At 40.3% G+C, this 24000-nt stretch overlaps 1 protein-coding gene, 5 non-coding genes and 1 pseudogene across 6 annotated transcripts in view; all 7 read right to left on the reverse strand.

Annotated features, from left to right (window-relative positions):
• Positions 1 to 13: 13 nt before the first annotated feature.
• On the reverse strand, positions 14 to 130 carry LOC120788519. The gene has a single exon (XR_005707258.1). It is a non-coding gene; the product is annotated as a U5 spliceosomal RNA (small nuclear RNA).
• An 843-nt stretch (positions 131 to 973) lies between these two features.
• On the reverse strand, positions 974 to 1086 carry LOC120788520. The gene has a single exon (XR_005707259.1). It is a non-coding gene; the product is annotated as a U5 spliceosomal RNA (small nuclear RNA).
• Positions 1087 to 2151: 1065 nt separating this feature from the next.
• LOC120788502 lies at positions 2152 to 2282 on the reverse strand (annotated as a pseudogene).
• Positions 2283 to 3440: 1158 nt separating this feature from the next.
• Positions 3441 to 3557, reverse strand: LOC120788501. Its single transcript, XR_005707241.1, has one exon. It is a non-coding gene; the product is annotated as a U5 spliceosomal RNA (small nuclear RNA).
• A 4155-nt stretch (positions 3558 to 7712) lies between these two features.
• On the reverse strand, positions 7713 to 7829 carry LOC120788500. The gene has a single exon (XR_005707240.1). It is a non-coding gene; the product is annotated as a U5 spliceosomal RNA (small nuclear RNA).
• A 1767-nt stretch (positions 7830 to 9596) lies between these two features.
• Positions 9597 to 9778, reverse strand: LOC120788510. The gene has a single exon (XR_005707249.1). It is a non-coding gene; the product is annotated as a U2 spliceosomal RNA (small nuclear RNA).
• Positions 9779 to 19204: 9426 nt separating this feature from the next.
• LOC120783675 overlaps positions 19205 to 24000 on the reverse strand; it is a 16953-nt gene continuing 12157 nt past the window's right edge. Inside the window, exons 4-5 of the mRNA XM_040116803.1 lie at positions 23111 to 23187; positions 19205 to 19628 (exon numbers count right to left, since the gene is read on the reverse strand). Coding sequence (XP_039972737.1) covers positions 19345 to 19628; positions 23111 to 23187 — 361 coding nt within the window. The 3' untranslated portion in view covers positions 19205 to 19344. The remainder of the gene's footprint in view (positions 19629 to 23110; positions 23188 to 24000) is intronic.

Genomic DNA, 24000 nt, shown 5'->3' on the forward strand with positions numbered 1-24000 from the left:
TACAATCTCAAAGGGCTCAGCCACATGGCAAAACCTACCAAAAATATCTTTCACTCACTGGTGTTTCTCTCCACGGAAGTCTTTAGTAAAAGGCGAAAGACTTATGTGTCATGAAGAGAAACCAGAATCAGTACAACATGCTCCTCAAGTGCAACCGACTACCCTATTTCTCCTAGACACCACTTTCATGGTAGATTCGTCTTTGCTTGCTTTGCTTCTTCCCCTACCCCTCCCCACATTATCACTGGCTCTATCCAATTGGATTGTGAAGGAAAAAAAAACGCCTGGCTTTAAGATGGAGGTTACAAAATTCTGACATTATCAGTTGCAAAACATTGATGTTCCTCTACACGGAAGTCTAGTAAAAAGCGAGAGACTTGTGCGCCATGAGGAGAAATCAGAGTCAGTGCGGCCTGCTCCTCAAGTGCAGTCGACTTCCCTACTCCTCCTAGACACCACATTCATGTTGGAAATTACTCTGCTTGTTTTGCTAAGTCCCCTTTAAGACGCCAGCTTAAAAAATTAAGACATTATCTGGTGCATGCAAGGTCTTCATGACCAGTGAGAAGCGGATAGTGTTCCACGAGGAATATCAGCGAGTCAACAGAGCAATTTGCTAAATTCTAATTTGTAAAGCGTGCAAGTTAATTTGACTCACAATTTTCGGACCCTTGAAAATGTGGTGTTTGGTATTGTCATGGGCTCTATCCAATTGGATTGTGAGGAAAAAAAGCCCCTGGCTTTTTAAGACACAGGCTAGGAAAATTATGACCTTATCAGGTGCTTATACAATCAATACTTTTATGTCAATGCTTGGTTTTCCAAAAGGAAAGAGACGGGTGCACCAAAAGGTTCGTTGGATATGTGGAGTGAACGGTGAAAGCGCTTTTCTAAACTCCACCCAAGCTCTTCATTGTGCATCTCACATGCTAGATACAAACATCCCTTTGTCGTTTCACAATCTCAAAGGGCTCAGGCACATGGCAAAACCTAACAAAAATATCTTTCACTCACCCGTGTTCCTCTGCACGGAAGTTTTTAGTAAAAGGCGAAAGACTTATGCGTCATGAAGAGAAACAAGAGTCAGTATATCCTATTACTCAAGCACAAACGACTACCCTATTTCTCCTAGACACCACCTTCATGGTAGATTTTTCTTTGCTTGCTTTGCTCAATCCCCTACCCCTCCCCATATTGTCATGGGCTCTATCCAATTGGATAGCCTGCATCTTAAAGTCTTAAAGATGCAGGCTACAAAATTCTGACATTATCAGGTGCAAAACACTGGTGTTCCTCTACAAGGAAGTCTAGTAAAAAGCAAGAGACTTGTGCGTCATGAGGAGAACCCAGAGTCAGTGCAGCCTGCTCCCCAAATGCAGCCGACTACCCTACTTCTTAGACACCACCTTCATTTTGGAATTTTCTCTGCTTGTTTTGCTCATTCCCCTACCCTTCCCCACATTGTCACGGGTGCTATCCAATTCGATTGTGAGGTTCGGATAATTAAAACACCTATTGTGCCTTATTCTTGCTGTAACTCACTAGGATGTAATCATGAGAAGCTCATTTTATGTCATGGTACTGCACCCCGGGGGGGGGGGTGAATCACACAAGCATGAGAAGGAGGCCACAATGAAGTGTAGCTTCACTGCTGCAAGAAATAGATAACCCGCACCCTAACGGACAGGCGAAGACTCTTCTTCATCTCTTCTCCCTTTTTGCTAGATTGGAAAACTACCGAGACAAGCAAAGAGTGCGTTGCCTCAAAGTAATAGCGCTATGCTGAATTAGAGTGCTTCAGATTGCACTGTGCGTTTGGCTGTAACAGACTTGTACTCTGTGGTGCAATCTCCAAAGATCTTTGTTTTCAAATAAAAATCTGTGCTTTAAAGCTATTCAATGACTCTGTTCTAATTCCTCACATCAAGCAACTCGGGGAAGCAATAGTGCTTCGACAGATGGAAAAAATCCCCTGGATTTTAATACGCAGGCTGTGAAAATTCTGACTTTATCATGTGCTTGCAAGGTCTCTACTGTTATGTTAATGCTTGGTTTTCCACAAAGCAAGAGAGAGGTGCACCAAAATGGCGGATGGATTCATGGAGTGAACGACGAAAGCCCTTTTCTCAACTCCGCCCAAGCTCTCCATTGTGCATCTCACAATCTAGATACAAACATCCCTTTGACTTTTCACAATCTCAAAGGGGTCAAGGTGTTCCTCTGCACGGAAGTCTTTAGTAAAAGGTGAAAGACTTATGCGTCATGAAGAGAAACCAGAGTCAGTACAACATGCTCCTCAAGCGCAACCAACTACCCTATTACTATTACTAGACACCAACTTCTTGGTAGAATTTTCTTTGCTTGCTTTGCTTCTTCGCCTACCCCTCCCCACATTATCACTGGCTCCATCCAATTGGATTGTGGAGGAAAAAAAGCCCCTGGCTTTAAGATGCAGGCTACAAAATTCTAACATTATCTGGTGCAAAACACTGGTGTTCCTCTACACGGAAGTCTAGTAAAAAGCGAGAGACTTGTGCCTCATGAGGAGAAATCAGAGTGAGTATGGCCTACTCCTCAAGTGCAGTCGACTTCCCTACTCCTCCTAGACACCACATTCATGTTGGAATTTTCTCTGCTTGCTTTGCGCAATCCCCTACCCCTCCCCATATTGCAAGCAACTCGGGGAAGCAATAGTGCTTCGACAGATGGAAAAAATCCCCTGGATTTTAATACGCAGGCTGTGAAAATTCTGACTTTATCATGTGCTTGCAAGGTCTCTACGTTATGTTAATGCTTGGTTCTCCACAAGACAAGAGAAGTTTGCACCAAAATGTCGGGCTGATTCATGGAGTGAACGGAGAAAGCCCCTTTTCTCAACTCCGCCAAAGCTCTCCATTGCGCACCTTACATATTACACAGAAAAAATCCATTTGACTTTTCACAATTTCAAAGTGCTCAACCACATGGCAAAGAAACCAGAAATATATTTAACTCAATGGTGTTCCTCTGCACGGTAAAAGGCAAGAGACTTGTGCGTCATGAAGAGAAACCAGAGTCAGTGCGGCATGCTCCTCCAGCCCTACTGACTTCCCTACCCCTCCTAGACACCACCTTCATGTTGGAATTTTCTTTGTTTGCTTTGCTCACTCCCCTACCCATCACCATATTGTCACGGGCGCTATTCAATTGGATTGTGAGGGAAAAAAGCCCCTGGCTTTAAGACGCAGGCTACGAAAATGCTGACATTATTAGGTGCTTGCGAGGTCTCTACCTTTATGTCAATGCTTGGTTTTCCACAAGGCAAGAGAAAGGTACACCAAAATGTCAGGTGGATTCGTGGAGTGAACAGAGAAAGCCCTTTTTTCAACTCCGCCCAAGCTCTCCATTGTGCAGCTCACATACTAGATTAAAACATCAGTTTGACTTTTCACAATCTCAAAGTCTCAGCCACATGGCAAAGCCTCCCAAAAATATATTTAACTCACTGGTGTTCCTCTCCACGTTAGTTTTTAGTAAAAGGTGAAAGACTTGTGCGTCATTAAGAAAAACCTGAGTCAAGAAAAACCTCCTCAAGAGCAGCCGACTCTGAAAATCAGCCTTGTCCACCACCTCTTATATGAGGCATTTGTTTTCCCAAGAAATGTCACTAACATATGGCTTTAGAATTACCTCACTTTTCAGACTGCAAGGCACCTTCTGAGGACCTTTGACCTAGGGCCTTTGTTTAAACACATAAATTCAGTTCTACATATGTAACCATACACCTCATTTCTCCCCTTAGAGGCTTGCAGAGCCTCAAAAAGAGAAAAAAATTACACATGCATGTTTACAAATGTAACAAGAATGACAGGTCCTCCTATACTGCTTGCTGCAGCTTAACCTTAGCAAGACAACACATTTGTGGAGTGTGAGAGCAAAAACCTGTCAGGGAGCTTCCTTTCTCACAAGTTCCATCAATCAATCAGGACAGGAAATTCTTCTCACGGTCGTCGCTGTTTTTAAGCGAACGCATATAGTACTCCAAGCCAATTAAAAAAAGGAGAATTTGTGAAAAATGTATAGATATATGTCTTAAGCAAATACATATGGAAACCTCAGAAAATAAAACTAAATAATGTACAAATTCAGGCTGGTCATCCCATCTGACCCTCCAATGGACTTTTCCCTGCCTAGCACCAATCTCCCTAAGCACCGAGAAAAAGAAAACAAATGAGGTCCCAGTGTATTTACATACTGACAGAGAACCACATTCTTAAAGCAATCAAAGTGAAAAAATCCCCAAGTAAAGCAAAATATCATATTGGACTCACTAGCATATAAATATCCTACTTCGAATATTATCAATATCACAGATTACATCTAACACTGTAGAATGTATACATAGAAGAGAAGACATAAGAGGCTATCACACTGCAGCTCCTCAGGAGGGTCGACTCTCGTTGTAGTGTTGATGGTGGTTTGAGTCCAGACATTTTACTTCCACAGTGTCCTTGTTCAGGGCCCTTTGTCCATTTTCCACTGTCCTTGTTTTGAGTGTTTGAGAACATCGGGGTCCCTGAACAGTCAGCCACCCTCACAGTGGTTTTCCCCAATACCATTCTAGGAGAAAAGAAAAAAAAGACCAACCAGTATCTTGCAAAAATAAAAAAAACATCAGATGCAGATTATCACATTATAATGAGATGTGAAATTCACAGTATCATACTTTCACATTATCCCAGGTTAACTTTCACATTTCCATTTCCCCTCTTTGATTATATCACTCTAAGAACTGCTATCAAAATCTGAATCAACGCTGCACCTAACACTCCGAATCTGTCTCGTAACCAAGCACTAGCAGACCATCCAGCTCCTTGTGATGCGCCAAATGCATCCCTAATGTGCTTCAATGCATGTACAACACTAGTGATATTATCAGAGTTGTTAGGAATCAAAGTATAACAGGCATCGTCTGGTGTCTGGTCAAGGTCATCAAGGTCATTGGTCATGTCTGACAGAGTCTTCTGGGTTGTTATAGATGAATTTACATCAGTCTTGTTCACAATTGATTCCCAAATTTCAGATTTCTTACTACTACTCTTCAAGCTAACCTGTATTCGCAACATAGGCTTATGAGTCCCATTAACAAATTCCTCAGGTTTCAAAAGTGTCATAACAGGAATCTTTGCCCTTTTTACAAGCTCAGTCAATGTTTTATTTGTGACTGCCCCTGTCACAACCTTACTTGTAGAATTTCCCAAAGTAACAGACGTATGAGTCGTCACCATCATTGTTGTACTATTTATTCCCTTCTGAGTCGTAACTAAAGCAACAACCGGAGTTGTCATATTAACACTCTTAGTCGCTTCCGGAGCAAAAGTAATATGTATCATCTGTCCACTATATCTCCCCAAAGTAGTTGCTGTGGTGAGTCGCTCCTGAACTTTTCTAACAACTGTGGATACTTGAACAGGAATAAAACTTATCACAAGTGTCACTTTATGAGTCACATATCCCTCTATCCAATAGTTTCGAAATAATACAAATTTTAAATGTGGTTCAAAATAAGTGCATGTATATTCTCCTTGATCTTCCCAAGTAGCATTGTTCAAGACAAGCGAACAATCACCCTCCATTTTCATCCACTTCATATCATTGTACAACACATACTTCCTTCAATCACGAGGCACAATGTCAACATCAGGTCCTACTAACACTACGTCTTCACCGCAACCCTTTTTTCCACTTAGGAGGATTATTGCCACCAACGTTCCATTTACCACATTGACATGGAAGATGAGCTGCGCTGCCTAATTTTATCCTAATCACAGAAAAAGTTGGTGTCGGTGAAGTTGTCCGAGGTGCAACTGTTGTTAAGAGCAATGCATTTGTACTTTCAGTAACCTTCAGGACTGGAGGGATAGGTCTCTGTTTCTTTTTTCCAGTTTCTGGCCGGAGAATGACATTGTAGTTGTTAACTCTCTTACTTCTTTATCAACTCGGAATTGTGTGATCTTACTTACATCTATTACTACTAAAGTCACTATCCTAGTTCTAAACCCTGTCTCTGACCGCTCACTCTGAACTTGTGGATCATAATAAGAACACCTATAATCCCCTTGATCCTCTTGCTGAAGCCTATGTACATAAAGGCTACAGTCACCTTCAATCTTTATTCTCCTCTGGTCATTAATTAACATGTACCTCCCTAGTGGTGATGCTCCCTCTTTTGCTCATCAAGCCTCTCTTGAACCTCTTCTTGTCTTTGCCTTCATCACTTTCCTTCTTCTTTCCATATTTAGCTCTCTCTTCTCCCAAAAATCCTGTCGAAGGCGATGGTCCCATGGTCTCCATTGCTGTTTCCATTCTCACTTTCATTGGAGCTGTCATCTCCTCGGCCCTTTTTCCTCCACGTTTTGACTCCTCTTCTCTTCTCTTTAGCCAGTATCCGTCTGACTGCTGGGTCATATCCACCCATAATTTCATCCGAATCACTCTGATCATCATCTCCAAATTCCATTCTCTTGATCATAAGTCCACCCTTAGTTTCCAAACGAGCCATTTTCTTTTTACTATTGGTGCTTGGACACATCTTTATGGTTGTTTCCGCTCTTCCCGTTTCTAATATTCGCTCATTCTCATCTGCAATGTGATAGTTACCCTCCTGACTAATCACTGGAAGTTGGGGATAAATCTCCTCAAACTTCACCTCCTTCTCAGAAGGTGGGGGTTTCTTTATTTTCTTCACGTCTTTACTACTTTAAATTCTTATTTTCTTCACATCTTTACTAGACTACTCCCCCCTTTACGGTGCCTAGCAACGCAACAAAACCAAATTTAGAACGGAGCACAGAATCAAACATCAACACATCATGACACGCACACACAAATGATTCTTTGCGGTGTGTCCAACCAGCAAATACAACAGCCAATACGAACAACCAGCGCCCCAAGAACGTTAGGAATGCTCACCTTAACTGCCAGCGTGGAGCGGGAGATGGCGCGCTGATGCTGGTGAAGATGCTGCAGGGCACAACACGACCAAGTTCGTGACGCCAAAATTGTTGTAATTTATTAGATGATGATGATAATGCTGAAGGAGACTCCGCTGACACTGTCTTGATTGCATATAAAGGTTTATTACAAAGAAGTACAGCATCAAATCAAGCACATACAGGTCTGCTTGTGAGAGGGTGTGAAGCCAATGAACCACTCTGAAAATCAGCCTTGTCCACCACCTCTTATATGAGGCATTTTCCCAAGAAATGTCACTAACATATGGCTTTAGCATTACCTCACTTTTCAGACTGCAAGACATCTTCTGAGGACCTTTGACCTAGGGCCTTTGTTTAAACACATAAATTCAGTTCTACATATGTAATTATACACTTTAACCACCTTCATGGTAGAATTTTCTTTGCTTGCTTTGCTCATTCCCCTACCCCTCCCCATATTGTCACAGGCTCTATCCAATTGGATTGTGAGGGGAAAAAAAAGCCCCTGGCCTTTTAAGACGCAGGCTGCAAAAATTCTGACATTATCAGGTGCTTACAGAGTCTCTACCTTTATGTCAATGCTTGGTTTTCCACAAAACAAGAGAAGGGTGCACCGAAATGTCAGGTGGATTCGTGGAGTGAACAGAGAAAGCCCTTTTCTCAACTCCGCCCAGGCACTCCATTGCGCACCTCACATACTACATACAAACATCTGTTTGACTTTTCACAATCTCAAAGTGCTCAGCCACATGGCAAAGCCTACCAAAAATAGATTTAACTCAATGGTGTTCCTCTTCACGGTAGTCTTTAATAAAACGCAAAAGACTTGTGCGTCATAAAGAGAAACCAGACTCAGTACAACATGCTCCTCAAGCGCAATCGACTAGCCTACTCGTCATAGACACCACCTTCATGGTAGAATTTTCTTTGCTTGCTTTGTTCATTCCCCTCCCCCTCCCCATATTCTCACAGGTTCTATCCAATTGGATCGTGGAGAAAAAAAGGCTTAGGCTTTAAGACGCCGGCTAAAAAAACTCTGACAGTATCTGGTGCATGCAGTGTCTCCATGACCAGTGAGAAAAAAAAAGGGAAAATGCAGGGCACTTTCAACAGGTTTTTGTAATCTCATTGCAATAATGTTACATTTCCTCCATTTCCAGATTTCCAGACAAGCAACAGTAAAAATCTCAGTGCATTTTTTGAGCCTTTTTCTTACAGTCGGTTGTGTGCTACACTCTTCCACCAATCGTCATAGCTGATACGTATTGTTTGGAGGCTAGTAGCCCTGTGATGTTCCATGAGGAATATCAGTGAGTCAACAGAGCAGATTTGCAAAATTCTAATCTGTAAAGCGTGCACCCCTGAAAATGTCATATTTGGTACTCTACCTTTATGTCAATGCTTGGTTTTCCACAAGGCAAGAAAAGAGTGCACAGTTCCCGGCAGCACTGCGATACCGGGTTGATGCGTGGAGTCAACAGAGCAGTTTTGCAAAAATCTAATGTGTAAAATGTGCTAGTGAATTTGACATACACTCTTTGCAATGCTGGGTGGATTCCTGGAGTGAAAGGAGAAAGCCCTTTTCCTCAACTCTGCCCAAGCCCATCGATTGCGCACCTCACATACTACACAAAAAAAATATGTTTGACGTTTCACAATCTCAAATGGCTCAATCACATGGCAAAGTTTACCCAAAATATATTTAACTCCATGGTGTTCCTCTCCACGGTAGTCCTTAGTAAAAGGCAAAAGACTTACACCTCACATACTAGATAGAAACATCTTTTCGTCCTTTCCCCATCTCAAATGGCTCAACCACATGGCAAAACCTACCAAAAGCATCCTTCAGTCACTGGTGCTCCTCTCGAAGAAAATCTTTAGTAAAAGGAAAAAGACGTGTGCTACATCAAGAGTAATCACAACCTACCTCTCACGAGCAGCCGACTATCCTATTCATCCCAATCTCCATGTTCATGGTACAACTTTCTTTGCTTGCTTTGCTCATTCCCCTACCCCTCCCCATATTGTCACTGGCTCTATCTAAAAAAGGCACAGGCTTTAAGAACGCACGCTAAATCAATTCTAACATTATCTGGTGCATACAGGGTCTATTCCTTTATGGCAATGCTTCATTTTTCACAAGGCAAGAGAAGGGTGCACATTTCCCGGCAGCACTGAAATGCCGGGTGGACTCACAGAGTGAATGGAGAAAGCCACCTCACATATTAGATACAAACATAAATTTGACTTTTGACTTTTCACAATCTCAGATGGCTCAGCTACACGGCAAAGCTTACAAAAAATTCTTTAACTCACTGTTGCTCTTTTCCATGGAAGTCATTGGGAAAAGGCGAAAGAAAAGAAACCAGAGTCAGTACAGCCAGCTCCTCAAGCACAACCAACTAGCCTATTCCTCCTAGACCCCACCTTCATGGTACAACTTTCTTTGCTTGCTTTGCTCATTCCCCTACCCCTCCCCATATTCTCACAGGCTCTATCCAATTGGATTGTGGAGAAAAACCGGCACAGGCTTTACGATTGATGTTGCGAAAATTCTGACATTATGAGGTGCTTACAGGGTCTCTACCTTTATGTCAATGCTTGGTTTTCCACAAGGTAAGAGAAGGGTGCACGGTTCCTGTCAGCTCTCCAATGCCAGGTCGATGCGTGGAGTGAATGGAGAAAGCTCCTTTTTCAGCTCCCGTTACCAAAAATCTTTTTAATGTTATACCCATACGGAGGACATATCAGGTATTAATCTGATAAGAACAGATTTTCTTTCGAAAAAGTTCATTGACACTCATTTCAGACACATTTCATAATAGCTTCAACTTAAAAAAAAAAAAAAAAGGAGTACGCAGATTAAATTGCTGTCTTCCGAATCCACTTTTGTGCAGGAGCACATGGAGTCACTACCCAGGCTAACTGATCTCATGACCCCAAACAGTAGGTCTCTCGGGATCCTGTCAAAGTGGTAAGAGGAGACACCCACTCTATTGCTCCTTCCCACCTGCCTCACCCGGAGAGTCAGGCCACCGCTGCTTTAACCTTTTCATGTATGGCTCCAACTCCTTCTTCCGAATGGGCACAGAGGCAATGCTCCTTGTGGCTGTGTCCCAGGCATGCCACCCGGAGCGCCAGTCGCTTTGGCCATCACTGCAGCCATCCAGATCACAGTCACAGGGTGGAACTGCATGTGCTTCCTTACCAGGTAGTTTCTCCTTGTCCATATGACATCTTAATGGCAGCTAGGGTGAGCCACTGCTTGGCAAAGTGCAGTGCTGCCTGAGCAGATGCCCCACAGACTCAGGCACGCCACAACCAGGTAGGGGGCAGGTTGAGAGCGCTGACATGCCCCAGGAGTGCATAACAGACCTGACTGGAGTATCTCATGAGCCACCCTCCATGATGTGTCCTGGAGTCTGTTTGGAAGAGTGGGATGGTTCACATTGTACCAAACTTTTGAGGGCTTGCCGAATACGAGCCTGCGAACTGGAGTCAGTGGTTCCTGCTGGTGCTCAGCAGAAATCAGTGAGTATTCATTAGTCAATTGCCAATCTGTTTTCCCTCCCCGATCCCTATCAAATTTGATCCCCATTGTTTTCTGGTCAGTCTGGGTCATAGTTCCAGAGTAAAGTAAATAGAAAGTAACATTTGAAACAAGAAGTATTATGAAATATGTTACATTTTTCATAAAGAAATAAATACTAAATAATTTCAAATAATTAACAATTTACAAATGAACTAATTACTCTTTTAATTCAAAAGTCTAATTTCAACAACATGCACAATCACACACTATAGTTCCTGACTAGTAAGAATCCTTCTTAGTATTCCATGACGTTCATTTTGTGTAAAAATGAATAAATAAATAATTTTCTGTTATTAACATTTCATCTGAAGGAAAACTTGTTAAATCATAAGAAATATATATTGGTCCAGCTCAGGATATAGTAATCTAATAATTGTGGCCAAATTCTTTGCAGGTTACATAGGGAAAATGTTCACCCTGTTCGGTGCATATCATCTCTACTCATAAGTGCTTTCACTGCAAAGTTTTGTAATCTTCACATTTTCCAGGATACGAAATGTCCCTCACTGTACCATGCAAATATATTTTTAACAAAGTAATTACAAATAAGTATCATCTTGACATTTTATTTTAAGGTACAATGTAATTTTACTTACATTTTTTTTTAATAAAACTGAATTTCAGTGGAGTTTGTCCGCATTTTTATGGGATTTTCTTTTACCAACTTAATCCTGGAAATGACAACAAACATATGCATGATATTTGTTGACTTTTACTAAATTTTTTACTTTTACAGAAATCTCATATAAACATTTATATATTGATAACTGTTGTTGTCACTTTTGGTGGGGTGGGGATGATGAAGAATACCAATAGAGACTTGCTGGTCTTTGTTCTTTGACCATTCGTTGATGAAGAATATACATCCTTGTTGTACTGTAGCTGTTTATCCAGGACTTTGGATCTGCATGTGACTTTGGTAGGGTGGGTTGACCGGGCAATGTATGGAGGCAGTCTCCTGCCCCCAGGAAAGTTGACCCTTTGATCCTGCCACTCCCTCGTTATTTCCAACTGACCCTCTGATCTCGTTATCCTTTTTTATTTATCTATCCACACCCCAACACCTACATGCAATGCACATCCCACCCGTTGATTACTACTTTATTTACGTACTATCCCCTCCCTACCTTTTGAGATACTGTTCCCTTCCTACCCTTTGATGTTCTGTATAAATTGTTGTATTCTTCCAATGTTCTGTGAGACTTACCTTCCCAGACCTACTCCCTGTGTCTGTAAGGTCACTGTATACTAAGGTCACCGGTATACTAATAAACACCCCACTACAGCAAACTTTGGAACAGGAACAGGAATTTGAGTGTTTCCTGTTCTTATTAGTTAGTTAAGCTAGCCTAACTAATAAGGAAAACATATAAGGAAGAAGCTGTAGGTAAGACAGATCTTTTAAAGGTTGTGGCTCTGTGATCAGGCATAAATTCTGATTATCATCGTACCAATTTCTATCCTCCCATGAACTTGGCCAGAATAATCTATTTTTGCCATTTCTGTGCATGTTTTCACTTTCCAATTTCCATCTTGCAAGACTCCTGGGTAAGGTTCATTATCATATTTTACAATGCACCACTGCCCAAAGTGTTGTTAATCTATGACTTCCTGCCATGATTGACTCAGCTCTTAGTTGCAACTTGTGTCCTGCATCCTTGCCTCTTCTCCTAGGCTCACCCGCTTTAGCTCACAGCACGTACAAGTAATGACACCTTCATCTGCCTTGCAAACGCAGGTTATATCCCTGTATTTTCCCTGGCCTAGAGATAAGCTAAGGACTTGATGGATTTCACTGTTCCTTTGACAAGCACAAGTTTGGGTGCTTCAGTCAATTTCTGCGCCTTTTTCTCAATGTCTTCATCTCCTTCAACTAGTGGAACATGGCCTCTGTGTTTGGAATATCTCATCGATGCTGGACAATTTTGTCAGCTGATATTTTAAATATCCATCAGGAGCCCCCATGAGTGACCTCAAAGAAGTTCCAGCTGATTCTTTGAGGCATCTTTTGAATGGCACGAGAGGAGGTAAAAGTTGCCCTTTTATTTTCATTGCATAGCTTGGCCATCACTGAAGACATGGAGGCAATTGATCACATGGCATCTCTCCTTTACTATATCTAAAACAGGCATTGATTAAAGTACTCCAGTAAGAATGGTTGTTTGCTGAGGTGACCCTCCAAAATGGACTGACTGAATCTCTTGAGCATATTTATCGGGGTAGTTCTCACTGAAATCCAAATGTAGCAAACATTCATTGTTTCTCAAGTTTTCTCTCAGATTTCTGTACTACCATTAAAGATGTGTTGCCTAAATCTGAACAGCCTGTCACGGAATTCACTAGTGAGTGCATTGTCTTTTGTCATCAGATTTTTTTTCACAGTCACTGATCTTTTCCCATTTTCATCCATTGTGTAAGGGCTATCTCTGTGTTTGCGGGAGGTTCTGCATCACAACATGCCCTGTAGCATTGCTGCTGAAACAGACAATGGCACCATTCCCGGACAAATACACGATTACTATTTTAGCAACCCTTTTAAAAGTATATAATAAATATATGCATAATAAATTAATAATAAATAGCAATATGTTGTAACTATTGATTTGGCCCACAATTCCTGGTACTATGTTCTCACCGTTACCATGCAAAACTTAATAGCGAGGACAGTAACAGGAGGGACTTTTTATGCTAAAGTTGGCCAGTGCTACCCATGTGATGAAGAACACACTAGCAGATGGTGACCACTGAGAAAGAATTTTAACATATTTATCAAACGTATTTTTACAAAAAATGATCAACTTATAGTTGATAGTTAAGCATATTAGGGTAGATATGCTTTACTGAATAAGTCAAGCATTCCAAAACAGAAAAAAGTGGTAAATGAAACTGTGGTACTTACTCTGCTTCTTGTAAAGGATTTTACTCCAAAAATGTATCCTACCTCCTGAAAGTTATGTAACTACAGGACCAGTAGGCATGTATAGGGGGAGTTGCATCAGAGGGGTCAATACAGGGACAAATTAATTTCAAGACTTTCAGCATTTAAAAGGCATTAATGACAAAAAATAAAATTTGGTGAGATAATATAAATAAGGTTATATAATAATAATTTAAAAATGCAATTAATTTGTTAGATTTTTGTTGTAATTTTAACTGAAGTTGAATGAACATGACTGGTGACACAGTTTTGCTTAATTGCAGTAAAATCAGAGTGATTATTGTGCATTTAATGCACCTGGAGGTCAGACCATTGTGTTCTATGGTAGATGGGGGGTCACCCGTGTAAGAAGAAGATTTTGGAATTGGTATTAGTCCAAGTTTTACCCAAGATATATAGTATTAAGTCATGGGGACTCCAATGGCACCACATAGTAGGAATGTTCAGAAGCTGAGTTATCTGTTTGACCTATTCCAGTAACATTTATAAGAGGCATCTTCCATTCAGTAACATTCTGCCTCTGTCAGTAATGTTGTCTGACGTTCTCTGAAGAGAAGAGATTTACAAACAAAATTCTTCTAAAATCCACTGAGCCTTAGACAAGAAGCAGCAACAAAACAGCTGAGACAATCTATCAAAAAATGCAGGCAGCACACTGAGATTTAAAAAAAAGGTAAGCTAATGTAACTATCAAATTCAACCAGTTAAATCTTTCTGTAGATGTTCACTAAAGAAATTTCACGTTATCTGATGTTTTAGCTTCTACTCTCAAGCTAAACCCAGACAGTGAACAGTATTTTAGTGAACGAGTGAATCAGCTTCTGAATGATCAGCTGCTCTGCAGAGGAGAGAACAGGCAGCTGCTGTAATACTAATGCTAATTCCAATGATAGGTAAGTGGAATGACAGAGAGAGTTGTTGTTGTTTAATCGTCGCTTTTTTCTGTTATTGTGCACTTGGTAAAATTATTTTGATGCTTTGGCAACATTTCTTTAAACTTTCATGCCAGTAAAGCACTTTTAAATGTGAATGACGCTAAACGGGTGTCCTTTGAAGAGGCATTCCCCCTGTTGAAAACTGAGGTGGACACCAAGAGAATCAATGTCTCCTCTGACAATGATGATGATGAGCACCTGATAGAGTACCCCACCACCTTGTCAATCTCTGCCCCTCCCACACCTGCCAGCTCCAACAACCAGCTGAAGGAAAGTATGGCCCTGTCAGAGCTGGACTTTGCTAGATTGGTGACCCAGGTCAAGATGTCTTTTTCCTGGTAAGAAAGTGCTATCTAAATGCTGTAGTACTAGAGGCAAAAGGAGACCCTTGGAAGCCCTCAATACCTGGTGATCCACACAGGAACAAATGACCTGCACAGCCTTCATAAGGACACTGCTGAGGCAATTAGGAAGATGGCAGAGCAAGCCAGTAGGGTGTTCCCTAACACCCGGATTGTGGTCTCCCTGCTGCCTAGGACAGACACCCCTCCTCATGTCATCCATGCAATTAATATGGAGATCAGAGGAGGATGTGCCACCTTACCCAATGTCCACCTGGCCCTCCACCCAACCATTGGCACCTGGGAATTCTATGATGAACTCCTTCTAAACTAAAGAGAGGGTGAGGTTATTTGCAAAGACCCTCAAAGACACAGCCTTGGTACAGATCCATCCGCCCCCTCTTCTACTGGGAGCTTCAGAGGTCATCCCAGACCTCCTCCTCCTCATCACCACCCAAGGATCATCCCACCTCTGTGGTGGAGAGAGACTGCACCTTATTTGGCCAAATAGTATTGAAGAGCTCGTCTCTGTCTTTGTTTGATGATCATTGCTTAATATTGCTGGTTGTTCACTTTAATTCATTTAATATTCTGTAATGAATTCTTAGAATCGCAGTAGACTCATTGTTGTCTTTACTTCCTCACCATAGAGGAGATTTTTGCCTCTACACTATGCTGCAGTTGTAGCACAGCCTACTACCACAGTCCCTCCCCCTGTTAACTCTGAGCTGGAAGACATCAGGGAAATGCTGCATACCCTGTGCACCCAGCTTCTGTTCAGCTAACATATACATTCTCAGAACACTTTCTCAATTGAGTAACAGGACAACATGGATATGTATTGTTAGTTAGTAGTAGTAATAATAGCCATAGTGATAGTTAGTGCAGCGATAATATCAGTGAAAACTATGCATGCCTCCATGGAACACATCAAATTATTATTCAGTATTATAAATGTATAGATAGTTTGTAGATGTATTTATATTTGTCTCACTATACAGGTTAATTTTTGATTGTTTTTAACGTGTTCACTTGTTATAAGATGTTGGAATATTCAAGATGTTGGAATATTCAGGGTCTCCACTCCTCAACCTTTGAGCTGAGGAGTGAAAACCTCAAATTCATGAAATCTATCAAAGACATTGATGTAATTGTATTGACAGAAACATGGGATCAAAATTATCTGCTCACTCACTGTCCTCAGGGCTATATAGAAGTCATGGTGACCTCTATAAAATTAAAGATCAAACGTAAGGGCAGATCATTGTGTTGGGATGTTAGTGTGGTATAGGAGTCAGATTTCACCAGTAAAAAAAAGGGTAAATCACACGTTTGATTAAGATTACATCAAACCCTGGGCATAAATGATAGCGATCTACAGTGGCATGAAAAGGTTTGGGCACCCCTGGTCAAAATTTCTGTTCTGTGAATAGTTAAGTGAATAGAAGATTACATGATCTCCAAATGGCATAAAGTTAAAGAATGACATTCTCCTTAACATTTTAAACACTGTACACATCTCTGTGCTATTTATATACCCCCAGTATATTTTCCTTATTTTGAAGAGGACATTTTTGAAACTCTCCATCCAGAAATCGTCTATTTACTTCTAACTGGAGATCTGAATGGAAGACGGGAATTGAACCTGATGTCATTGACCCACAAGGCAACAACCATGTGTTTAGTCAGTCTCCCATGTTTACCACACCAACCATCACCCTTCAAAACAACCTTGACTCTGAAATAAATTTAAAAAAAAGTGGCAGGGAGGTAGTGCATCTCTGTCAGGCCCTAGGCCTATACACAGTTAATGGTAGGTTGAGAAGTGACTCTTTGGGGAGATTAACATACTCCTCAGCTCTTGGATCTTGTGTAGTAGACTATGCAATCACTGACATGGACCCCTCCACTATCAGTGCATTCACTGTCAGACAGCAATCCCCCCTTTTAGACCACAGCCAAATAAACGTGTTCTTCCAAATAAAAACAGAAGTCTGATAAAAGACAAAATGTTGACAAATGGTTTGATGAAGAATGCAAAATGATCAGAAAAGACTAGAGAAAAATATCAAATGAAAGGCATAGCCAACCAAACAACCCATCCTTACAGATCAGGCACAAGAAATTTTAAATAAATACAAAAGTACAACTATGAACAACAAAACAAAATTATACCCACATGAAACTTGAAGATATTGTGAATGCAATCAACCAAAATCAAGTCTTGGATATGTGGATCAACTTCAACAGAAAGCAACTATAAGAATTACCAATACCTATCCACACAGATTACATCTCTCCGGCCAAGGAAAGCCTGTGGTCCAGACAATATTAAAAATTAAATGCTCAAATACACCCCAGCACCCCCTAGATGCAGGGAGCACTGTTGAAGCTGTTCAATATAGTATAACAATCAGGATATTTTCCTGTCATCTAGTGCAAAGGGCCCATTTCCCCCATTTATAAAAGTCGGGATAAATCAATTCTGAGTAACTACCATGGCATCTGTGTCAACAGTTGTCTAGATAAATTATTCTGTAGCATTCTAAGTAAAAGAATAATAGATTCCCTTGACGAACACTCCATGTTGAGTAAAAGTCAAATTGACTTCTTCCCAAAACACCGACACACCACTTCAGGCTTGCAATTTAAGTCCAACATTATTTGATGTATATATAAATTAACTAGTTGTTCAGTTGGATCAATGTGCTGCTCCTGGCCTCTCCCTCCTAGATAGAGACCTATACCCGTTGGGATAAACACCCAACAGACTCTTTCCATGCAAAATTCTGCAGATAAAGTATATTTTACACATACAAAGAAAATCACCAACAAATACCTGTTGTGCAGAATTATGAAGATGCTCACTGATAATTAACATTCAAAAAAGAGCACTCAATTTTTTTAAGCCTTTAAGGTGCTTTCAGCCCCCTAGACACCTTCCATTCCAAAGCCCTGCAAACCCAAGAGCTGATCCCAGGAAAGTCAGTTTGTGCTGAGACAAACTGCCCCCTTTCAGACACACTCTGAACAGTGCAAAAACACTGCTTTCCGAACACAAATCAGAGTAAACCAAATTATAACACAGTGTAAAGAAACCTATTTTAAACACTGGAAAGAAGAAACTAAAAGCCAAAGTAGATTAAAATGTTATCTGTACCTAAACAGATATTGTGAGTTGGCATAATATCTCTTAAATGTCAGAGATAGAAAGCAGAGGCAGATCCTAATCAAGTATAGGCACAGTGACAACAAACTGGCAATTGCACAAGGAAGACACAAAAAAATCATGGCAGCCGAAAGAAAACAGAACATGTGGTCACTGTTTGACAGATGAGGTTAAGACAGATGCACTTCCTCCTAAAATGTAAATCATTCAATGAAATAAGGAAAATTTACTTTAACCAATTCAATTCTGTAATTCCAAGTTTTAAAAAACACGACATCTTAAAATTAAAAATATTCCGAGGAAAAGACAGGGAATATCTTGCTGCCCAATATATATCAGCATGCCACAACCTGAGGGACAGTGAATGACTTAGACACACAAAACTATGTGTATAATATACTGTTAATATATAATTAACACATATGTATATTGATCTTGGTGTTGTTTTATTGCTCTTTTTTTCTGTGATTGTGCACTTGGCTAAATGATATTTTGATGCTTTGTAAACATTGTTTTTTGAAACTTTCATGCTTATAAAGCTCCTTTGAATTTGAATTTGAGAGAGAAAGAGAAAGGGAGACAGAGAGAGAACTGCATTTACTGGGTAGGGTCAGTCTGCTGTATTACCACAGAGCAGAGGGACATAGACACTGTGTTTGTGAACAATTTAACAGCCGTTTTCAACAAACCTATCGAGAATGACACATGTAACCATGGTAACTGCATACCACTAAGATGGCGACACCTGTAGCCTCAAAATGATTTGAATATAAAGAAATTAAAAATGTCACATTCTCAAATGTCTGGTTTTTATTGACTACAACCAACAATAAATAAATAAATAAATAAATAAATAAATAAATAAATAAAGTTGTGACAATGTAGAATTAGAAATGACCTGAGCTTGGAGTAATTTCACTGTAGTGAAAATTCTAGGGCTGCAGTCAACCAAAGAAAATCTTGGTCGACTGAAATACTACCCTACTCTACTTTAACTTTAAACATTCTATTAACCTTTTATTCATAATTGTTATTGTTTTATTCTTTCTTCTTTGTGTATTTGGGCTCCTGTACATTAATCCTTTTCCAAAGAATGATAAGGAATAGGCACCCAGTATTATGGTCTGTTTGTTAGTAGTAATTCCTCTGTCCACTTCAGCTGAGTCACACTTTCATGTTTTGTTCTGTATCAAAAAACCCTTCTGATTCGACAACCTGAAGCACAGCATCAGTCATGACATCATCAGAGTGAACATGTTTTAAAACATTTTAATCAGACAAAAACATTTTATTCTCTTTCATGGAATAAAAACAGATTTCAATAATTTAAAACTGATTAGGTAATTATTATATTCAATGACATCACAGTCTATCACAAGCTCTCCCTAGTGTGCGTCAGGGTGTGGCCTCCCAACGTCTCTGTCGTCTGTAGAGGTCAAAGGTCAAGTGTGTGGGTCGTGATGATGGGTGGGGCCTGTTGAAAGGCCCCTCCTCTGGTGGGAGGGGCTTCTGTCTCAGCAGGTCAGAAGACATGAAGAGAAGGACGGAGGGGCCATCTGTTGCCTTGTTGTAATGACAGCAGGGGGGCGTGGCCAGAACCAGCCTATCCTGCAGCATGCGGCTGACATCGACACTGACCAGTGAGGTGAAGAGAAGCTGAGAGCGAGATACATTCACTACTACAGACACAGAGAGTGAGAGAGAGAGAGAGAGAGAGAGAGAATAGAAACTTAAAATATTTTTTGTGAAATACAAAATGTATATTCACTTGAATTAAAAAACCCAAAGTAAACACAAACAAGAAGAAATAAGGCTAATGTTTAAATTCACTTCCTCCTTTTCTCATCGCCCTATTCTATGATTTAAATTTTTAAATGTGTGCAAAATATGTATAAAAAAATCTAATGTTATATATCTACTCTGAATTCAAGCTGTGGACTAATTTCATGGGAAAAAATGTCAGTCAGTCATACTTTGAGCTGTTATGTTTGTCACTGTTACCTGCTCCAGTAGAGGTATGTTGTAACAGAGGCTTGTCAAAGGTTTGTCATGCTCTCTGGAGGAAAAATCCAGCCCAGGACAAAACACAATCCCCACCAGCACCCACCCTAACCCTAACTTATCTTTTCACCATGCAAACGGATATGGAAAGAAAACCTCAGGAACATGATTTAAGGTTTTCATAAAAATTAATCAAAGAGATGCTGCAGTCCGAGACTGCATTGAGTTTAAGAAACTATTGGAACAAGGGCTGAACAGGAAGTGGTGTGAGGACTTAGACCCTCTACACATTAAGCAACTAAAAGAGATGAATCATAGTTTCTGCAGGGCTCACTGAAGTTAAACTCCAGATTTTTCTTATATAACATTGCATATCATGTAATACCTGATCATCATCATCATAGTTGCCAAAATATGAAAGTAGGATGGAAAACCAGTAAGAATGATATGGCCAACAACTATTTGTTATATCAATTTTTGCAGTGCTTGTCAGCTTTATATTACATTAATTCTTTATGATATAATAAATATATTAATACAACCTGGAGCCAGGCAGGCTAAGAAAAGTTTTCTCTAAAATCTTCACTTGTCCATTGTGAGCTTATGGTCTTTCAGCTCCTGCAGCAGAACCAGTGACAGTGTTCGCTGCAGGTCTGATGATTCTGACTAAAACTTTACAAAAAAGGATTGACCAACCTCCTGCAGCACAATCCACTATCACAACAATACCACTTTTAGTTTATAAGTGGAGAATGTTTCCTGACAGCCACAATGACATAAGAACATTTTAGAACAAACATTCTGCCTAAAGCAGCCAAAAGACAAGACTTAACACTTTGGTTCATTAAACTTAGAATGTTTTATACTTTCTAAGAACTCACTTATGAGGAAACTGAATTAAATGCATTTTAAAACTTTTCAAGGCCTGCAGATACCCGGAGAATAACAAACAGATTCAGTATATCATGTGTGTGTTTTGTCCTTGAAAACCTAAAAGACAGCCTAATTTTACTCGAATAAAATAATGGATACTATATTGAAGTGCCAAGTCCCAGCTTTAATTTGAGTAGGTTTACATCAATATATAGAAAGAACTGTGTGGGAGATATAGCCCTTTAAACACATAGTGCCCAAATTTTAAGAGGTCAAAAGTAATTGGAAAGGTACACATAAAATAAAAAAAAATCATCATATTTAATATTTTGTTGAAAATCCTCTGTAGTCAATGAATGCCTGAAGTATTTGACCCACAGACTTCAGCAGACACTTTGTGTCTGTCCCTCTGCCTTTAGTCTGGTCTTCACCAAGTAGAATGTTGCTCAGTTGGACTGAGATCAGGTGAGTGACTCAGCCAGTCGAGGATTTTCCACCTTTTCACCCTGAAAAGCTCTGTGGTTGCTTTGTTTAGGATTGTTGTACTGCTGTATGATGAAATGTCATCCAATTAGTTTTGATGCATATGACTGAATCTGATCACACAGAATGCTCCCCTATACCTCTGCATACATTCTGCTGCTTCCGTCTGCAGTCAAATCATAAATAAGTGGCAGTGTGCCAGTTCCACTGGCAACAATTCATGCCTAAGCTATAACAGAACCACCGCCATGCTTGACAGCTGAGATGGTGGCTTTGGGTCATGAGCTGTTCCTTTTTTTCCCCTCACACAATTTCCTCTTTCTATCATTTTGATAGTTTGATTTTTGTTTCATTAGTCCATACAGCGTTGTTCTAGAACTCTACCAGTTTCTTTGTGTGTGTTTTTGTGAACTGCAACCTGGCCCTTCTGTTTGAGGTTTACCAGGGGTTTGCATCTTGTGGACAATCCTCTGAGGTTATGGACATGAAGTTTTCTCTTATCTGTTGACAAGCAAACATTTAAGCCTACATCCTGGAGATTGTTCTTGACTTGTTGTACAACCATAAAGGGATTTTTCTTTACCATGTAAATGCTTTTCTGCTTATACATAAAAATTGTGCTCCTCGGTGTACCAGGTCGTTTGCCATTTTCTAGTTTTCCTGTACATACCTGCTTTTTTTAGCGTGCACCCAACTGCCAATTTTGGCAAATCAACTACTATTGATATCTGACAGATGTTTGCTTTTTTTTTTTAGCTTCAATATTATCCTCTTCACTTGCATAGTCACCTCTTCACTTGTCATACTGACAGACAACCCTCAATCTAATTGGCAACTCAACTTTCAGTCAACTCTGAGCCATGTGTGACCTTTTTTGTGCATGAACTAACATTGAAAAGACATACTGCTGCCCAAGAAACATTTAGTAGCCAACTGTCTAATTACTTTTGAACCCCTAAAATTTGGGCACTAAGTGTTTAAAAGGCTATATCTCCCGCAGAGTTCTTTCTATATTTATGTAAACCTACTCAAAGCTGAGATTTGGCCCTTTAATGTAGTATCCATTATTTTATTTCAAATTGAATGTGCTGAAGGTGAGAGCCTGAAGAAAAAAAAAAAAAAAGCGAAACTGCTCAAATGCTTCCGGTCTTGATTATGTATATGTACAGTTAGGTACATATGTTATATTGACCCTTTCCTGAGCCCAACCCCGTTAGCCGCTGCTAGTCCATCAAGCTGTCAGAGCTAACATAGTGCCCACAGTCACTAACTGCATTCCCTGAAGTAATATTATCCAATTTTTGGAGAGATGAAAAAGCAATTTCAGAGCGAAGCAGACAAAAGGGTCTACAGTATGCGTTTCAGGGATATATCCAGGATGTCAAACAAACTCAGAAGCAAAAATGTATGAAAAAGTAGAATAGGTAAGAAGCTAAAGCTGACAGATCACAATATAAAAGTGAACCACCACATCACCTGACAATCGAGACAGAAGACTACGAAATTAAGGTGCAACACTGTTCCTGTAAAGTAGGGTAGGTTCACTGTTAAAATCACTAAAAAGCAAAAGCAGCATGTGTATACATTCAGTATACCATAAGTAACTAGCGTAACATAGAAGTGCTAGTTAATGATTGATGTGCTGTTACTCTGCAATGTTAGCTCCACAGATTTTTGCATACATTTGACTGAACTTACTTTGATTGGTATCACTGTTACAAGTGCCCCAGGCACAACATTTAACCATGACGAGCTCAAAATCCACAAAACCAGCCTAAAAATGACAACAAACTACAACGACTACATGAGAGTCTATGGAGCACAGCCATATAGTTGTCGGACCCTGGTCGAAGCTGGCCAATGCTACGGTACGTGGCCAGTCTGCGTTCGAGGGGAGGGACAAGGCAAAGGGTCTGACAATCAGTTCCGTGGACAAGTGTGTTTTGTTCCCTCATTATTTCATGATGAATTAACCAAATAAAGGTCTAGAGTTGATTTCAAGTATTGAATTTGCATTTGGTAGCCCTTCTCGGAACTCTTAATATGTGGTCCAAAGAGGTGTTGATGCAAATTTGGGAGATCTTGATTAGGCTGAAAAAACAAAACAAACCTATTAGACGTATGGCATAAACTTGAGGACTGGCCAAATCTAAAATGAGTTGCTTTCCTGAAAAGAAGGAATGCTCTGGCAAGCTCAGCAACACCAAAAGGCCTGGAAAACCATGGAAGACAACTAAAGTGGATGACCCCAGAATTATTTCCTTGTTGAAGAAAAACCCCTTCACAACATCTAGCTAGGTCAAGAACACTCTCGAGGAGGTAGGAATATCATTATCAAAAACTACAATCAAGACAACTTCATGAATGTAAATACAGAGGGTTTACCACAAGGTGCAAACCACTGGTAACACTCAAGAACAAAGCGGCTAGATTAAACTTTGCCAGAAAACATCTAAAAATGCCTGCCCAGTTCTTGAACAACATGAAACCAAGATTGACGGACAAGGAAAGGAACGGGTTATGATCGAAAACATACCACATCATCTGCCAAACATGGTGGAGGCAGTGTTATGGCGTGGGCATGTATGGCTGCCAATGGGACTGGGTAATCAGTGTTTGTTGACGATGTGACTGCTGACAGAAGTACCAGGATGAATTCTGAAGTGTAAAGGGCTATACTATCTGCCATGATTC

The sequence above is a fragment of the Xiphias gladius genome, chromosome 3, assembly GCF_016859285.1.
Source record: "Xiphias gladius isolate SHS-SW01 ecotype Sanya breed wild chromosome 3, ASM1685928v1, whole genome shotgun sequence".
NCBI lineage: Eukaryota > Metazoa > Chordata > Actinopteri > Istiophoriformes > Xiphiidae > Xiphias > Xiphias gladius.